Source organism: Myotis brandtii, unplaced genomic scaffold (genome assembly GCF_000412655.1).
Source record: "Myotis brandtii unplaced genomic scaffold, ASM41265v1 scaffold735, whole genome shotgun sequence".
Classification (NCBI taxonomy): domain Eukaryota; kingdom Metazoa; phylum Chordata; class Mammalia; order Chiroptera; family Vespertilionidae; genus Myotis; species Myotis brandtii.
The window spans coordinates 1,461,510-1,479,961 of NW_005370916.1; the positions used below are offsets into that span (position 1 = coordinate 1,461,510).

The following is an 18,452-nucleotide window of genomic DNA, read 5'->3' on the forward strand; positions in this document are numbered from 1 at the left end:
GGGCCGAACCTGTGGTCCCATTTCACAGGTCCGGCCCGCGGGCGGGACGGCAGGGGCTGGGTTGGACCCGAACCTGGGCCAGGCTAGTTTTGCAGGTGTTCGGCTGTGTGTGATGGGAAAAGGAAACCTCTGAGTCACCCTAGAAAGGTGCCTAGAGGTAAACGAATCCGTTTAAGAGGATTGTTCAATTTGGAAGAAAAGAAGGAGGGGTTGGGGGGGGTCGGGGGAGATCCCCCGGGACCTTCGTTCCTTCTGTAGCGCTGACTCTGGGCCCTGAGCGGGTAGAGTGCCGCCCCTGGCTCTACGGACGGGGAGACTGAGGCCCCGACCATCCCTGGGGGGTGGGGGTGCTGGTAGCGCCCCTGCCTCTCCGCCTGCTTTCCCACAGCGCTGATGCTGGGAGCCGCCTGTGAAACAGAAAGCCATTCCCTTCCAGGCAAGCGGGTGACGTCAGCCTGGCAAGAGAGTTAGAAAGAGCCGAGTTTTTCCCGGTGCGGGGTCTAGGCGTCCGGGGAGCACCTGCCCAGCCCGCACCGAGCGGAGGAGGCTGCCGGCTGGCGTGCACCGCGCTCCTCTCGGGCGCGCACCATCGATGTCCTGCAGGCGGAGGAAAGCCACCTCGGCTTTATCCTTCATCGTTACTCTCTGCCACCCGCTCCCCTAGCCATTAGGACTAGGTGATTGGAGGCGTTCAGAGAAGTGTCACCAGGGGCACTTCTGTTTCAACTTCTTTACAGTTTTATTTGGGAGGAAATGGGCAGGTGCACTCATTTCTGTGAACTCTCCAGTGTGTCAAGGGCAGGAAAGAGTGGGTCCAAAGGGAACTAGTGGGAATACTGAAAGAAAGAAAGAACGGAGCTCCTATCAAAAAGTAGCCCGGGGTGGGAGGAAAAGGTAGGTGAACTCTCGAGTTTGCACATCTGGTTGAATATTAGACTACCGTGTAAAATTCAGGGAGGCTGCCACTCTCCACTTTTTTTAAATGTTGGAAATAGCAGCAAGGGCAGTGCAGGGACTTTCGATAAGTCACTGAACTATTTTTCCGGAGTTGCTGTTGGCACAGGAATTCCTCAGCAGGAGGGTTTTAGAGGGGCGACTGGTTTGAAGGACTGGGGATGGTTTGGGTGATATTCACGCTATATTTGCAGAACAAACACAGTTTTCAGATTGTGTATTGGTAGCAAATATTTGATAGCCATGATGGAAGACCAAAGCCACTCCTTGACTTTGGCACTGGCTAAAGTAACTTTTTACCTGATGGAACTCTCTGGAACTTAAGAATACCAATAATTAGATCCAATTATATCATTGTATCATTTTAAGTGGGGTTTTTAAAATCATAGATTTCTTGGACTCCTTCCTTAATAGAATATATATATATATTTTTTTATCCTCTGTAATGTTACATTTGCCAACCTCTTTAAAACTGAGAGTGGGTTGGACAGCAGTCTCAGGTGACTTTATGGGACTGGGAGTGGTCACTGTTGATTTCTAAACCTGAAGGGATGCCATGTGGACCGACTTTTAAGTTTCCTGGAGAAAAATAGGGAAGTTTTTAAGTTACTTTTTGGATATGGTAGTTTGGTCTCTAGAATATAGAAATTATTCATGAAAGTGTTGTTGCAACTTGGTTATCCTAAAGAAAAATCATAATCTCAGCTGGCTCTGTCTTCCTGGACCAGTATTTAAGGCAACATGGTTTATAATTCAGCAAACTGATCCCCTCCCTTCTCTTTGAGCCCAAGTATAAGGCAGTCCCTGTCCTCATTATAGAGGTTAGTACCTCTTAGATGCCTAAGGAATGCAGGGGGTGAAAACTTAACCCAGTCTTGGAGGAGAGTCAGGAAAGGTGGAGTATACAACCAGTTTTTTTGTGGGAATAAAATCTTGGTGTAAAAACGTGTACTGTACCATTCTGGTGAGTGGTGTTGACAGTAGGGGAGGCTATGCATGTGTGGGAGCAGGGGTATATGGGAAATCTCTACCTTCTCAATTTTATTGTAAATCTAAAACTGCTCTTAAAAATTAAGTTTCTTTAAAAGTATATTTCATATAATTAACCAAAAAAGTAATAACTTTTTCTAATTTATTTTGCAGAAAATGAAAAGGGACAATATATATCTCCATTTCATGATATTCCAATTTATGCAGATAAGGTAAGGTGTTCTTATCTTTTGAACCCAGTCTCTTTACTGAGGTCAGATAGTTCCACATATGGATTTTCTTATATTTTAACTAGAGGCCCAGTGCATGAAATTCATGCACGGGTAGGGTCTCTAGCGGCTGCTAGCTGCTGGCCAGGGCCTCATTTCCCCTGGCTGCCTGCTGCCCCTGCTGCCACCACAGGCGGCCAGGGCAGGGCCAGCAGGGGTGGGAGGTGGGGGTGGGAATTCGAGGAGCCAGGAGCAGTTGGCCAGCCCCACCCTTGGTTGAACTCCCAGTGGAACTCCTGGTCCAGGGGACAATTTGCATATTAGGCTTTCATTATATAGGATAAGTTCTTAAAATGCCTCACTGTGCTGTGAGTTAAGGGGCATTGACTAAATAAGAAGTCAGTCTTAAATCCAGATTATTCAGTTAAAGAAGCAACTATAACTTGGGGAAGGAGTAGAGGAATAGAAGCAAATGTTTTAAAGCTGCCTCGATTAACAAAAAAAATCACATTGGTGTCTTTTGTATGTGTATTTGGAACTAAAATCTTAGTGCTCCATTAGTGGTTTTAAAATTAAGTAGCCAGCCCAAAATTTGGGCTGTGGAATATTTACTAAATAATAAAAAGTAAACTAGATTATTCAGTGAATACAGAAAAATTCAGTACTTTTAATGGACAGTAGAGTTAAGATCTGCAAAAGTGTTAATAAAGGCAAGTCCACAGACTTCTAAAAAGAGGTGCCTGTTCCTGTATATACAGTGAGCCAAAGAAATCTAACTTTAGCACAGATGATAGGCTTACCACAAAATGGAAAGAATCTTTACTTCCCTAGGAAAAAAAAGTCTACAACTACATATATTTCAAAATATTCATGATCCTTGGGAAGTGAAATTAATTGCTAGTGACTACTTTCATTTTTGCCTTTTTGTTTCCTAACCTTTTTATACAGAGCATGCATTATTTGTACAGATTTAAATAGTCATTTAAAAAGAAGAAAACAGCTTTTTTAGCCTTCTTCCTAATAGAAGTTTGTACTGAATTTAGGAACTGACACCAAAACCAATGTTTGATTCTTTTCTCTACCTTTAAAACATTTTTTATTTTCATTTAATCAAGAAGCTTGATTCACAGTGAGTGCAAATCTTTTGGAGTTGTAAACGCTACATAGGTTATTGATCTTCTTTAGCTAAATGTCTATCCATAAACATGTGAACATCATATTCCCAGCACACATCTAGAATACTAGTAAAGATGAAATTTTATCCTTGGGTGTGCTGTCTCACTATTTGTCTGTGCTTGTTTATTAGAGAGAAACAGACGAATTCATTTTACTTCTACCAGGAAGTTAGCTGCAGGTTTGTATTGACACTTGGACATTGGCAGAAAATCCAACCTGTGTGTTGCTTCCAAGGAGCCTACCTGAGCTGGGGCTCTAACTGGAGGCCGGGGAACAAACAGCCCCAGGCCAATGATGTTACAGGAGGGACCTCTGATTGGCATGTGTTCTCCTGTGGGATTCTCAACGTGTATTTACTCACAGACTCTACGTTGTTACATCTGATTTCCTGGGAGTTGATGTGAACTGCAGGATCCTTCCTTCCTCTTGAATAGGCATCATTTGAATGTTTTTTGTATAAGTCGTATGTATAGCAAAGTACTTTACAGTAACATCTTACACCATTTTGAGTAATGAAGAGGTATAAAGTGATTACCCTAAGTTTATTGATGGTACCTTGGCATACAGATGTACTAAGGAAGAAAACATTGTCTTGACATATAGCTGTGTTGTGTTTTTTATTTTTATTTATTTATTTTTTATTGATTTCAGAGAGGAAGGGAGAGAGAGAGAGAGAGAAACATCAATGAAGAGAGAGAATCACTGATTGGCTGCCTCCTGCACACCTCCACTGGGAATCGAACCGTGACCTCTTGGTTCATAGATCGATGCTCAACTACCGAGCCACACTAGCCGGGCTGTGTTGTGTTTTTTTAAAACAATGTTCCTGTCTTAGTCCATTTGGGCTGCTGTAACAAAATGCCACAGCATGGGTCGCTTATAAACAGCAGAAGTGTATTGCTCACAGTTCTGGGGGCTGGAAGTCTGAGATCAGGGTGCCAGCTTGGTCAGGTGAGGCCCTCTTCTTGTTGCAGACATCTCAGAGTATCCTCACGTGGCGGAGGCGCCCAGGGCGCTCTGCAGGGCCTCTTTATAAAGCACTAATCCCATTCACGAGGGCTCTACCCTCATGTCTGACCACTTCCCAAAGGTCCCACCTAATATACCATCATCTTTGAGGTATGAATTCTGGGGGGACACATACATTCAACATATGAATTTGGACTTGAACATGAATTTTGGGGGGACACAAACATTCTGACCATAGCAATAAGTGACTTGACAATGTTCTAGCCAAGGACTAGAATGATCATAGCAATTGTGGTATCTAATCTTAATTGTTGCTTCAAGTTTCTTCAAAATAGGAAACTGAAGACTAGATTGGTGTCATGTAAAACATCTTCACTCAGGTTATTCTGTGACTCCTTGAAGTCTCATACGGATTGGTTGTATCTGTAATCTGGGATTACTTAAATGAAGACTTTTAGCCCTGGTTGGTGTGACTCAGTTGGTTGAGCGTCCTCCCATACACTGAGAGGTCGCCAGTTCAATTCCTAGGTTTGAACATGTGCCTGCAAGCTGGCACATGCCCAGGTTGATGGGGGCATGCATGAGGCAGCTGATCCATGTTTCTCCCTCTCTTTTCCTTTCTCTCTAAAATCAATAAAAACATATTTTAAAAAAATACTTTGCTCTTGTACCACCCAAAGGTGGCTCAAAAGCACAAGCTCTTGCAACAACTCTGTATTTCCCTAGTGGTCTGTTCCTCAGTGAACTTCAGTACTTCAGATTACTGCCTGAAAAACAGGAAAGTTCTTTTGTTTCGTTTTTAAGGAAATTCACTGTGTACAAAATGAGTAAGGGTGTGGTACACATAAATTATTTTGGATTATAGCCTAAGTGAAATAACAGATTGATTCAATTAGTTACAGAAGAGTGTGATTTTAAAAATATTTCAGCCCTAATTGGCCTGCAGACTGAAGGGTCATAGGTTTGCTTCTGGTCAAGGACATGCAGGCTGGATTCTGGCCTCCGGGTGCTTGCCAGAGGCAACCAATTGATGTGTCTCTCTCACATCGATGTTTCTCTGTCTCCCACTCCCTACCACTCTCTCTAAAAATCAATGGAAAAAATATTCTTGGGTGAGGATTAACAACAAAAATTCCAATGTAATTAAATTTACATACATTTTTGTATGTGTGTTGCCATAGGCCTTATCCCTAACATGGTCATCCATTAGGCAGATGATAATGAGAGAAGGTACCTTTAGCATTAACACCGTCAGTTCTACTAAGGAAAATGCCCAAAGGATTATCCTACTCCAAGTCAGGACTTTTCAGTGTGGAGAGCATTTGATTTGGGATCCATGCCATTAGGTAATCAATCCAGCCAGTTCTGGGAATCCTTATAACTCAGACACGCTGCTTGAATTATTTCCAAATCCATTGGGTAGAAGAAGGCAAGGGCAAGGACTCACTGGATTTTTGTTGATGTTTTTTGGTTTGTAAGAGTGTCCTTTGCTCTGGGGCTATTTGGGAATCAAATATAAAAGCACGTGTAGTTCAGAGTGTCTTCTGGCTTAAAATTTCTAAGATACCAGAAATTTTAAAAATATAAAAGAGCATAAGCAGTGTGAAACATTGGGTAAATTAAAGCTTTATTTAAATGCGAAAGTATTCAAATATGATTTGATGTTTAGTTTTAGAAGTTTGGTATTTTTCTATTCCATCTTAAACTCTGATGTTAAATACTAGTTCTAACAATATAGGCTTGTTTGCTTTTCAGTGACTGTGGGGAGCATATGTAAATATGGAACTATGTTTCTTTGCTCTCTTAAAAAAAAGTCAGGCTTCTAATTAAATAGGTTGATGCCTGAGAAATATAACTATTTTTTGCGGTGTGTATCATTCTTAGCTTTTTAAAGATACTATCTCGCTGTACAGTGCCCAAAATTTTGAGACTCCTCTATACTACTCAAATGGATGCTTTTCAGATTATTCACTTTCTTACAGGGATTGCCTTCTTTTGAATTTTCTATTTCTGTTCCATAAATTGAAGTTGTAAAAATATTACAGAATTAATAATATAAACACTGTTTGTCTTTCTCAGCTTGTTATTTATGTAGAATGGTTGGGTTTTCTGGGTGGTTTTGTTTTGTTTATCTTTTGGTTTTGCATTTGCCAAACCAAAGTTAGAACTCAAAACATAGATGAAAATTATCACAATTAAACTTAATTGACATGTCATAACTAAGAATAAGCTCCTATTTCCCCCCCTCAGATGAGCTTTAAGATGACTAAAATTTGAAAACAGCTATTCTAACCATAATTTCTGTGATTTATCAACTTTATAAAAAAAATTAATTTGTGCTGATTAAATATGCATCTAGATTCTCCTTAGAATCTAGATGTTCTTAAAGCAAGTCTCAACACAATAACCAAACAAATAAAAATAGGTTGATTATGTTGACCACAATGATTGGTTATATCTGAAGACTTTGAGAACTCTATTTTATGGATAGCAAATCTTGATTTCAGTCCTGGTTTTATCACTGACTGGTTTTGTGATGTTACTTTACCTCTGAGCACTTGTTGGTGTTAGTGGAATTTTGTTACATTCTACACTGACAGCTCATGATTCTATATATTTAACTTGCTGTTGAAGTCTTATTAAAGATTTTTGTTTCAAAAGTCAAATAATATTGTTAATACTTATTGAATGCTTTCCGTACCTTGGGCTCTATAGTAAACCCTTTATGTGGATTATTCCATTTAACCATCATGTCATTCTCTGAGCTAGGTTCTTTTATTAACCCTGTTATCTGGGATCACCAGCTAGAACTCATAAGCAATAGCCAGGCATTCAGGCTCAGAACCCGTGGTCTTAACCACTGAGCTATACTACTTCCCATGAGGCATGTATGTGGGTGGATTTTACTTAGTGCCTTTTTGTATTTTCTGCATTCTCTAGTAAACATCTCTTTGATAATGCAGGAAAGAAAGACTTGCTTAATTAATTTTTTATTTTTATTTTTTTTTAGCTTAGAATGCAAAGGAAATAAATAAGAGCTTTCTTCCTTTGGGAAGGCTATAAAGTTTTGTAGTTCAGGGTCCTTGGTGGCTCTGAGGCCCTGGAATGCCCATTGGTGGCTTGCTGAGGTTCTGTGAATTCTCTGAAATTGCATTTTGCTATAAATGTGCATTTTCATGATGGAAATTTTCAGAAAATTCAGATGAATTTTCGTGTACTGGGTCTCTAGTATGTATATGTGTGTTTGTGTGTATAAAGTATGACAACATGGCTAAACCTTGGAGGCATTATGCTAAGTGGAATAAATCAGAAAGACAAATACTGCCATCGTATCACTTATATATGAAAAAAAGTCAAAATCATAGAACAGAAAGAATGATGGTTATCAGTGGCTGGGAGTAGGGAGAAATGAGAGGGTGGTAAAGGGTACATACTTTGAGCTATAAGATTAATAAGGTCTGAGGATCTAATGTAAAACATGGTGATAATACTATATTGTATATTTGAAATTTGCTGAGAGAATAGAACTTAAATAATCTCTCAAAAAAATAAAAAATAAAAGATAAATATGTGAGGTGATGGATGTATATAGGTATGTCACATCATCACCATGTACACTTTAAATATCTTATAACTTTATTTGTCAATTGTACTTCAATAAAGCCGGAAAAAAAGATTAAGGTTACATTTCTTCTATCCATTAAAAATTTTATTTTAAATCACTTTTATTATTGGAATGATGTAATTTAGACTTAAGTTTCTGATCTCCTTAGAATCTAGATGTTTTTAATGTTAACATTCTTGTCTTATTGATGAAATGATTACTATATTTCTGACTTTGGGAAATCAGAGCTAAAGCTATACAGTGGGGCCTTGACTTACGACTGTCCCGACTAACGAGTTTTTTGAGATACCAGCTGTCTCTCGGCCGATTTTTTGCATTGAGTTGATAGAGTAATTTGAGTTAACGAGCTCTTTAACGAGCTCGGTCTTGGAGCGAATTAAACTCGTAAGTCAAGGCCCCACTGTAGTTTGCCTTTTCCCGGCCTCCTATAGGCTGGTCAGAATCCCCCCACTAAGGATATTATTAACCTCTGTCTTCCTTTCCCTATAACTATAAAGGATCTGTGAGCTTAGATGTCAGAGCAGGGATTTAAAGTTCAAAGCATAGACGTAGAGAACAGAGTTCTGAGAATTTCTAACAATGGGAATAATAAAATTATAAATTCACAATGAGCTAATTAATAGTTGAAACCAGTTAGGATTAAAGAAAAAAAAAGCTTGAATTTCTGGGTGGTATTAAATTTTCTAAAAACTTGTCTTGGTATTTTTAAGTACATAAACATTGTAAATATTAGAATGCATAATTTCCCCCCAATTTTTAACTTATAAAGTACATAAAACATAAAATTCATCATTTTAACCACTCAAAGTATCCAGCTCAGTGGTATTAAGTTCATTCATATTGTTGTGCAGCCTGGCCAGTGTTGCTCAGTGGTTGAGTGTCCATCTATGAACCAGGAGGTCACGGTTCAGTTCCTGGTCAGAGTACATGCCTGGGTTGTGGGCTTCATCCCCAGTGAGGGGCTTGCAGGAGGCAGCCGATCAATGATTCTCTCTCTCATCATCGATGTTTATCTCTCCCTCTTTCTTCCTCTCTGAAAGCAATAAAAAAAATATATTTAAAAATATATATATTGTTGTGCAACCACCACCACCCTTCATCTCCAGAGCTCTTTTTACCTGGTAAAACTGAAACACTATACCCATTAAACAATAACTTCCCATTCTCCCTGTCTCTTTAATTACTTCATGTACGTGGATTCTTATTTCATTCTGTCTGTTTTATTTCATTTTGCATAATGTCCTCAAGGTTCATTCATGTTGTAGCATGTGTCAGAATTTCCTTCCCTTTAAGGCTGAATAATATACCACATTTTGCTTTTCCAGGGACACTTAGGTTGCTTTCATGTTTTAGCTATTGTGAATAGTGCTGCTGTGAACATAGGTGTATAAATACCTCTTCAAGACCCTATTTTCAGATCTTTTGGGCATATACTCAAAAGTGTAATTGTTAGATCATATATGTTACATAAAATTTCCAGGAACCAAGAAACCGGAAAAGAAGCTGACAACTCCATCATTACATTAAGAGTTTAAGAGAACTCACATATGAGGTGCATCTTGGGTGGAGGCAAGATGATATGGGTATCCTTTACACCTTTCCCTCCTGCCCCCCGGACTCTATTTTATAACTAAAAGCACTGAGTCTAGGTGCTGGAAAAGGAGTGTGTGTTTGTAATGTGAGCACGGTAGCAAAAGACCATGTTAAGTGGCTTATCTTAGTGCCCTTTGGGATTGATTTTTGTCCGTTGTACTGGTACACAGTTTTGATGACAGACATCTTATGCCAGGACATCTCAGATTTCCAGGAATTTCACATAATTTCTGGAACATCTATGATACATATAAATACAACATAAATAAGGCTCAATGTTATTTATTTGACGTTTCCCATGTAATTTTAACAAACCAAATAAGCGCATTTAGTTTAATATTTCTCTGTTAAAAGAGAAGAAACAAATCTTTTAAGGTACTCCAGGGGTCCTTAGGAACAACCCCAAAGCCATTTCCAGATCAAGAAAAAGACCTAAATTTTGCATCAGCTTATTTTTTATATTTAAATTTACGTATTTAATTAAATTTATTCCAGTCTTATTCAGCTTGACCACACAAAATTTCCATTCTCAAGATAACCTTTTCATAAACCTTCAACAACTTTTTTTTTTTTTACAATAGATTTTGTTGTTTTTCTTCTTTCTGATTTTGAAACAACCAGCCTCACTTTAGGACAAAATTACTTTTTTCCCTCTTAAAAATACATATTTATACCTTATACTTTTTATTACTGAAAACATTATTTTTCTTTCATAACCTAGAAACATATTTATTTATTTATTTATTTCAGAGAAGAAAGGAGAGGGAGGGAGAGAAACATCAATGATGAGAGAAAATCATTAATCGGCTGCCTCTTGCATACCCCCCACTGGGGATTGAGACTATAACATGGGCATGTGCCCTGACCGGGAATCGAAGCATCACCTTTTGGTTCATAGATTTATGCTCAACCACTGAGCTACTCAGGCCAGACATAGAAACATGGGTTTTTACTGGCAAATATATTTCATAATTTTTTGAAACATATGCTTCCTCAACAAAACATAAGAAGTATTTATTAACAGACCCAAACTTATTTTTTAGCTCTATTAAAGATTAATCTTAGATCACATGAACTTGAAAAACATTTTGGTTCTTGTATTTTTGAGAATTTTAGAATAGCCCACCCTTATAAGTGCTTGTTTGTTTTTTAAACCAATCAAGTAGTTTTTGTTTTGTTTTTAAAGCAAATAATACCATCTGGAGGCAGAAAATGCTACACATCTACAAACATATGTATCGACACATGAACATACAAATATGCAAACACACTTCATGGCTAGCATAAAAGAAGTGGTATCTATTCAAAGGGTCTTTACTCCCTACCGCCTCTATCAACCAGTCCTCATGCTAGCAAAGTTGTAGATATCTTTTTCTAGTTTCAGTTCTAATTTTTTAACCCTGGCTCCTGCCTCTAGCTGGGGTGTTGCTGGCCAGTTGAACCACCCCTAAGAGGGGCCAGCCCTAAGCTGTGGCCATGTACTTTCCTTCCGGGCCACAGCGTGTAACGTGTACTTCTTCAAACAGGCATAAGAATGGCCAGTGTTTTGGGGGTGTCCTTGTACTCACATGGCAGTCTACAGGAATCTAGTGTGTGGGCCACCCTTCTCCACATGGAAGTAGGTGGTCAACCGGGGTTTCCCCATGGATGCCTTTTTCCTAAAGGCCCCTTAGATCTCCTGGCTGGCTCACCACTTGTTACTTACAATTTCCCAGGGCTGAGAGACTAGAGCACGAGGCTGACAACCCTGTCATTACGTTTATTAAGGCACCTGAGATACGAGGTGCATCTTGGGAGGTGGCGAGGTGACTTGGATAGCCACTGCACCTTCCACCCCCCAGAGTCTGTGTTTTATAGTTAAAAGCACTGAGTCTAGGTGCTGGGAAAGAAATGATTGTTTAACGTAAGGGAAGGGGGACCTCCAGGTGCCCAGATGCCTTGGCGTCAGAGCTGGTTAAGAGACAGATAAGGTCACGAGTGGCTCACTACAGAGTTTTGTGTACATTCCCAAATGGGGTTGGGGGACAGCAGTCGATATGGCAGATTAGCTTCAAGACTGAGTCAGCTCTGTCCACAATGCTCAATATAGCAGTTCTACTTTTCATTTGTTGAGGTACCGCCTTTCTGTTTTCCACCAGAGGCTGTGCTGTTTTACTTTCCTACCAACTGCACAAGAGTTCCAATGAGAATGCATGTTTTAACAGTAAACATTTTTCTAGCAATGGAATAACTGGTTGAACACTTTTCCTTATGATAATAAAAACTACACATGCACTGCTTTGCTTTTTAAAAAAAATACGGTAATCACTACAGCATCTACATACACTTGAAAATGTGCTAAACATTCATTTTACAGGCTAGTCTCTCATCTCGGTTTGTGGACCCCAAGCTGTAGCTTGAGGCCTACGGGCCAGAAAGACCTGGTTTGGAAATCCAGCTCTTTAGGGAGTTAAAAACTTACTCTGTTCACTGGTAGTTTTCAGTGCCTAGAAAAATGTCACTTAACGATGGTGCTCAGTAAATGTTCGTTAAAAAATGAATCAATTGGATATGTGGCTCCTTGCAGGACACTCCTTGCTATTTTTGGCCCAGCTAATGTTGTTTTGTTTGTTTGTTTTTGTTTCTATTAGTTACGCAGGTTTGTAATATTAGGTAATGTGGTTTTGAAATCTATACATATTTATCATTTAATTCCATTGAAGAGTTTGATGTAGTTTCCAAACTTTGAATTAGTGATCTCAGCTCTATTTGCTATTTTGTTTTCTCAAGGCAATATATTCATTCTGTATATTTTCTTAAAAAAAAAAACAAACCTTAACAACTGATCTCCTAGGTTTTCTCATCTCAGAGTAACAGCTCCATCTTGTGAGCCTTTAGGCTACTGCTGTGAAAACTCTAAAAGCCCTTTGTTCTAGTATCATAGATTTACAGATGCTACATTTTAAAATACCAGAGTAGTGGGACTAGATAGATCTTGAAAACTACCTATCTCCATTCTCTATGGTTTTTATGTTGTTAGCAAGTAGGCGTCAGGATGTTTAGAACAAAACCCAGGGAATGTTTTAATCTCCCTTGGTTTGACCAAGATTTACACTCTTGAATATAAATCTGTGTAGCTTTTCTGCTTGGTTAAAAGTAGCAGCAAAGTAATTATTGACTTAAAACCTTTGACTTATTCCCTTATAGTTCATCAGTCCCTGATTTTTGTTTGTATATCTTTAATTTAATTTATTGGGGTGACATTGGTTATTAAAATTACATGGGCTTCAGGTATACAGTTCTATAAATCTCTGTTTTTTTATGCAAAATAGCAAAGATGTGATTCTAAGAAATTGTATGACTAAATGATTTTGATTTTAAATCAGCTTTAAAGGTATATTTTATAACAGAGTAATTGAAGATTTGGCTTCATGTGTGCTTTTTATTGAGGCTATCAACTGAAAAACTGAATTTAAAGTTTTGCTCCATGGCAAAAGTGATTTTCTGACTCCTCAAAGCTCAGTTTTAATTAGAGATCCTATGTCAAGTTGGTATTTGACGTAGGTGTGCAAAATGAGATGACTGTGATTTTCTGTCATTGTGTTTCTAAATAATAAGCTCTTCGGGATTTTTAAAATGTATCATTCACTTTTAAGTAATCAATATTTAAGTAATCAATTGTGTAATTAGGCTGGAAACTAATTACACTTAGAAATGCTATTGGTAAAAACATTTTTGGAACATATTATTTTATTTCAGTGTCCTTTTGAGGAGTGCTGATTTTTAAAGACAGCCAAGTTGGGAGAATAATGGGGGTGATTCATTTTGTTTGAGGCTAAAACCAAACTATGACAAAATAATTAAACTGATTTGGGATTTGTCTTATGAACCACCTCTGAAACAGGTGATTCAAAAACATTTTGAGTGATTTCAGAGTCACAATGGAAATGACTAGGCATTGGAGATGATTGCTTTGAAGATGGGCTTCCTCAGTGATACAAGTTCTGTTATGTTTAGAAACTATTTCCCTTTATAGAAACACTAGAGGCCCGGTGCACGAAATTCGTGCATGGGTACGGTCTCTAGGCCTAGGCCTGGCCTGTGATCAGGGCCATCTTCCCTGGCAGCCGGCCCCGCCCCCCATTCACCATTGGGCGATGGGAGCCTGCCAGCCGGGGAAAGAGACCGAGAGGTGGTCAGTGTGCCTCATAGTGACTGGTCGAGTGGTCGTTCTGTTCGTTCCGCCATTAATGTCAATTTGCATATTACCCTTTTATTATATAGGATTCTTTCCACATACACCCCAACTATTTAATTATGAAAGATATAAAACACCCAGTAAAGTTTGAAAAATTATACAGTGGACAACCATACACCCACCACCTTGATTTTGTAATACTTTAGCAGAATAGTATTTTGCAAGAATAATATCTTGCAAAAGTAATATTTTGCTTTGTCTCTTCATCCATCAGTCTGTCTTATTTTTTGATGCATTTTATTGAAAGTCCATTGACTTCAAAGATCAGATGCAATGAACAGTTTTTCTTTGGAGGAACCAGGGCCTGCTCATTGAAGAGAATAAATTAGCTCCTGTGACCATCTGACCTTCTGTTTTTCAGGATGTGTTCAACATGGTAGTTGAAGTACCACGCTGGTCTAATGCAAAAATGGAGGTATGTTTGCCTTTGGTAGTCAGATGTAGGATATTAGCTTTGATCTAGCCACACTGATTTGCTCAAGGGTTAAACAGCTAAAGTCCAAGGTTACCTCTTTCTAGTCCCAGTCTGTTTTCCAGTTATAGTTCCCATTGCCTGCCAATCATTTCTCTGTGTTCCAACTAAACTTATCTATTTACAATTTACAAATATGCTACAGACTTCCCTTCCCTTACATCTTCGCTTCTGGAGTTCCCAAAGCCTGGAATTACCTTTTTCTCCTCTGTCTTGTTCCTTTTAAGTCCATCATTGACTTCACAGAGTCAACAGGCTTTCCTTGGTCCCCCAGCCACAGATGATCTTATTGGAATTTCTGTTGCATTTTGTTAATTTCCTTCTGATGACACATAAGATATTTGGCTTTTTGTTAAGGATATTTTTTATGTGTTTTATGTCAATTAAGCTTTTTAAATGTAACCACACTTTGCATGTAATAGATACTCAAATGCTTTAGTAATTTTAAATGCTCTGAAGGAAAGCTGAATTTGGTAATATTTATTTTACCTTTTTAATAAAAATCTTTTATTTCTCAAATGTTAGGATTTATTCCAGGTAAGTTTAGTTTTGTTTTCTGGAATTACTAAATGTTCTTTTCCCCTTCTTGATAGTTCCTGTATACCTCAAATGTTTTCCACTTAAAGGCTGACTATGGAGAAACTTTTATTTCAAATTATAAAAATGTTACAGATAAAATATGTCATTACAGTGGAACTAGGGGGTGTGCATTCCATAATTCCCTCAAATCCTTATTTGAATAGTATTTTACATCCAAATATGCAATGATTAGAAAATTTTTATTTCAGATTGCTACAAAGGACCCTTTAAACCCAATTAAACAAGATGTGAAAAAAGGGAAACTTCGTTATGTTGCAAATGTGTTCCCTTATAAAGGATATATCTGGAACTATGGTGCCATCCCTCAGGTATGTCTCTGTGCAATTGTTAGAAATGTACTTTTTAGCTTACAAAAAAATGAACTTACTGCTGTTAGTAAAAAAATATTTAAACATCTTCAGGAAGTTTTTGCTATAATAGATTTTAAAAACATAAGAGGTAATTAATTTTAATACTTCCTTGAATAACTTTTCAAGATAAACTAAAAGGCAAATATTTACAATGTTTAATTTCATGTTTGAAAGTTTGTTCTATTTTGAAATATTTATCTTTCTATATGGACTCGTTATAAATTATATAAATTCTTTCTTTACAGAATGAGTGGCAAATCTGTATTAAGAGAGACAGTGTAGGCTAATGGTGATAAAAGCACTGATTTTGGGCACCAAAAGGACTAGAGTTCAAATCCCAAGGCTGCCACTCCCTAAGTTACCTAGTTTGTCTCTGTTTCTTCCTTCCTGAGACATGAATATCTCCCCCTGAGATATTAATAGTACTCACATATGGCTCCCCCTGAGATATTAATAGTACTCACATATGGCTATTGTGAGGAATAAAGCACTTAGTTCACAGAGCTGTTGACCTTTATGTTTAGAGTCCTGATTCCCTCTTTAAGCCAAGCTCTCTGTGGTAAAGCAAGAATAGGATTTTCCTGAACAGTCAACCCTTTGAAGACGGGAGATAATCTGCATTGTTTACAAATTTATCCCCAGTGCAATGTCAGTGTTATAGCTCATATGGCTATTGTGAGGAATAAAGCACTTAGTTCACAGAGCTGTTGACCTTTATGTTTAGAGTCCTGATTCCCTCTTTAAGCCAAGCTCTCTGTGGTAAAGCAAGAATAGGATTTTCCTGAACAGTCAACCCTTTGAAGACGGGAGATAATCTGCATTGTTTACAAATTTATCCCCAGTGCAATGTCAGTGTTATGTAGTAGGTCCTTATGTAGCATTTGAGTGAAGAATCACTAAAATCATGTCTATTATGAGTAATCAACAGATTAAATTCTAGTTTGGTTAGGCTAATGCTGTGGCACTTAGGATTTTTACACAGAACATTCTATTTATTTTTTCCCTATTGATAAATAGTTTGTTTTTATTAACCATTAAGTCTATTAAGTGGAATCTATTATGAAACAATCTATAACTTAAACAAACATAGGTCAAACTCATCTAGCTTGCCTTAATTATATCATTTTGCCTTGTACTTCAACTTATTTAATATTTAGCCTTGAAATACCTTCCCTCTGGGAAAACAATGCTAAAATTCTTATTCTTCTGAAGGCTGGATTTGGCTTTGCTGGATCCGGTCTTCTCTATCACCCTTCATTTTTATCTTTTTCACTTTACTCCAGCTGAGTAGACAAACAAATCCAAGAAAGTTTTCTGGATCAGGAGAGACAACCAAAACAACAGCTACATTTTAAACTTGATTTTTTGGTAAACATAGGTCATCTGTTCTTTTCATGGGGTTCTTTGTAAGGACTCTCTCTGCAGTTTAGCAGGAAAGAAAGCCAGTAACTTAAAGCTTCAGAAAATTCTGATTAAACTTTTCAATCTTAGCTCCTGTCAATGATGACACTTTTACCATCAGAACACAGTTTCTGTTTTAGTATTACTGCCTACCTACTTCTGCTTTGGAAATTTATTTTAAAGAAAATCTAGTTAGTACAAGATACTAAGTACCAAGAGTTCCTCAAAGCAGTTTTCTTTTCATATATTTTTAAAGTAAGTATTTGGGCCTATATCTGTGTTTGCATTTGTCTCCGTTATTAGGTGTGTGTTTTTTCTCTTTAATCCTCACCTGAGGATATGTTTTTTTTGTTTGTTTTTTTAAAATATTTTATTGATTTTTTACAGAGAGGAAGGGAGAGGGATAGAGAGTTAGAAACATCGATGAGAGAGAAACATCGATCAGCTGCCTCCTGCATACCCCCAACTGGGGATGGGCCCGCAACCAAGGTACATGCCCTTGACGAGAATCGAATCTGGGACCTTTCAGTCCGCAGGCCGACGCTCTATCCACTGAGCCAAACCGGTTAGGGCTATGTTTGTTTTTTTGATTGATTATTTTAGAGAGAGGAGGGGAAAGAGAGAGACAGAGAAACATTGATTGGTTGCCTCCTGTACGTGCCCCAACTGGGGATTGAATCCGCAACCTAGATATGTGCTCTGACCCTGTCTGAGAATTGAACCCGTAACCTTTTGGTGTATAGGACAATGCTCTAACCAACTGAACCACCCAACCAGGGCAGGTGGTTGATTTTTGTTTGTTTTAATAGGATCATTGCCTGTTTTATTAATTTTTTAAATATTTTAAATAGATTTTTAGAGGGAGAGGAAGGGAGAGGGATAGAGAGATAGAAACATCGATGAGAGAAACATAGATATCAATCGACTGCTTCTTGCATGTCCCCTACTGGGGATCGAGCCCACAACCTGGGCATGTGCCCTGACCGGAATTGACTGATAACCTCTTGGTTCCTGGGTTGACGTTCAGCCACTGAGCCACACTGGCCGGGTGATCATTGCCTGTTTTAAAGCTTAAATGTAGTTTAGCATTCTATGCAAAATAGGAACCCTGGCATTTAATTAAAATTATGATGTGTAGTTAAGATTCATAAATGTGAGTAAAAGTTTTTCTAAATGAGAAAAAATAGCTGAGATTACTATTTTTGCAGAAAGACTCACGTGATGTTTTAATGTCAACATGATCCATTCTGTCAGTAGCATGTATAGGAACAATATGCTCTAAGCATTTTTCCCCCCTAGACTTGGGAAGACCCTGGACACAATGACAAACACACTGGTTGTTGTGGCGACAATGACCCAATTGATGTCTGTGAAATTGGAAGCAAGGTAATGTAATCTGAAATGTTTTTCTTTAGTGCTAAGATGATATTAATGAAGTATGTAAAGTTCATACTTTAAAAAATGTTATGAATAATGATGTCACTTGAGGTGATTAGAAGCTTCCATTTCTTTTAAAGCATTTGTATATTTAAACCTAGCCTAGAAAAAGATGTACATGTAAGTGTATATGGCTATACATATAGGGTATCCCCCAAAATTATATACACTTCGAATGATTATAAAGTCAGTGTTTATTATTACTAAAAATAAGTGAAAATTAAGTGAGTTATCAGCTGTTAAAGTGTGTATACATTTTTTAAAATATATTTTTTATTGATTTCAGAGAGGAAGGGAGGAGAGATAGAAACATCAATGAGGAGAAAGAAACATTGATCAGCTGCCTCCTGCACGCCCCCTACTGGGGATCGAGCCTGCAACCCGGGCATATGTCCTTGACCAGAATTGAACCCGGGACGCTTCAGTCCGCAGGCCAACT

General features: G+C 38.1%; 1 protein-coding gene across 1 annotated transcript in view; it reads left to right on the forward strand.

Moving 5' to 3' along the window:
* Positions 1-18,452, forward strand: part of PPA1 (pyrophosphatase (inorganic) 1) — a 42,135-nt gene that overhangs the window by 12,590 nt on the left and 11,093 nt on the right. The window contains exons 2-5 of the mRNA XM_005882731.2: positions 2,098-2,156; positions 14,115-14,168; positions 15,014-15,133; positions 17,876-17,962. Of these exons, the coding sequence (XP_005882793.1) occupies positions 2,098-2,156; positions 14,115-14,168; positions 15,014-15,133; positions 17,876-17,962 (320 nt within the window). The remainder of the gene's footprint in view (positions 1-2,097; positions 2,157-14,114; positions 14,169-15,013; positions 15,134-17,875; positions 17,963-18,452) is intronic.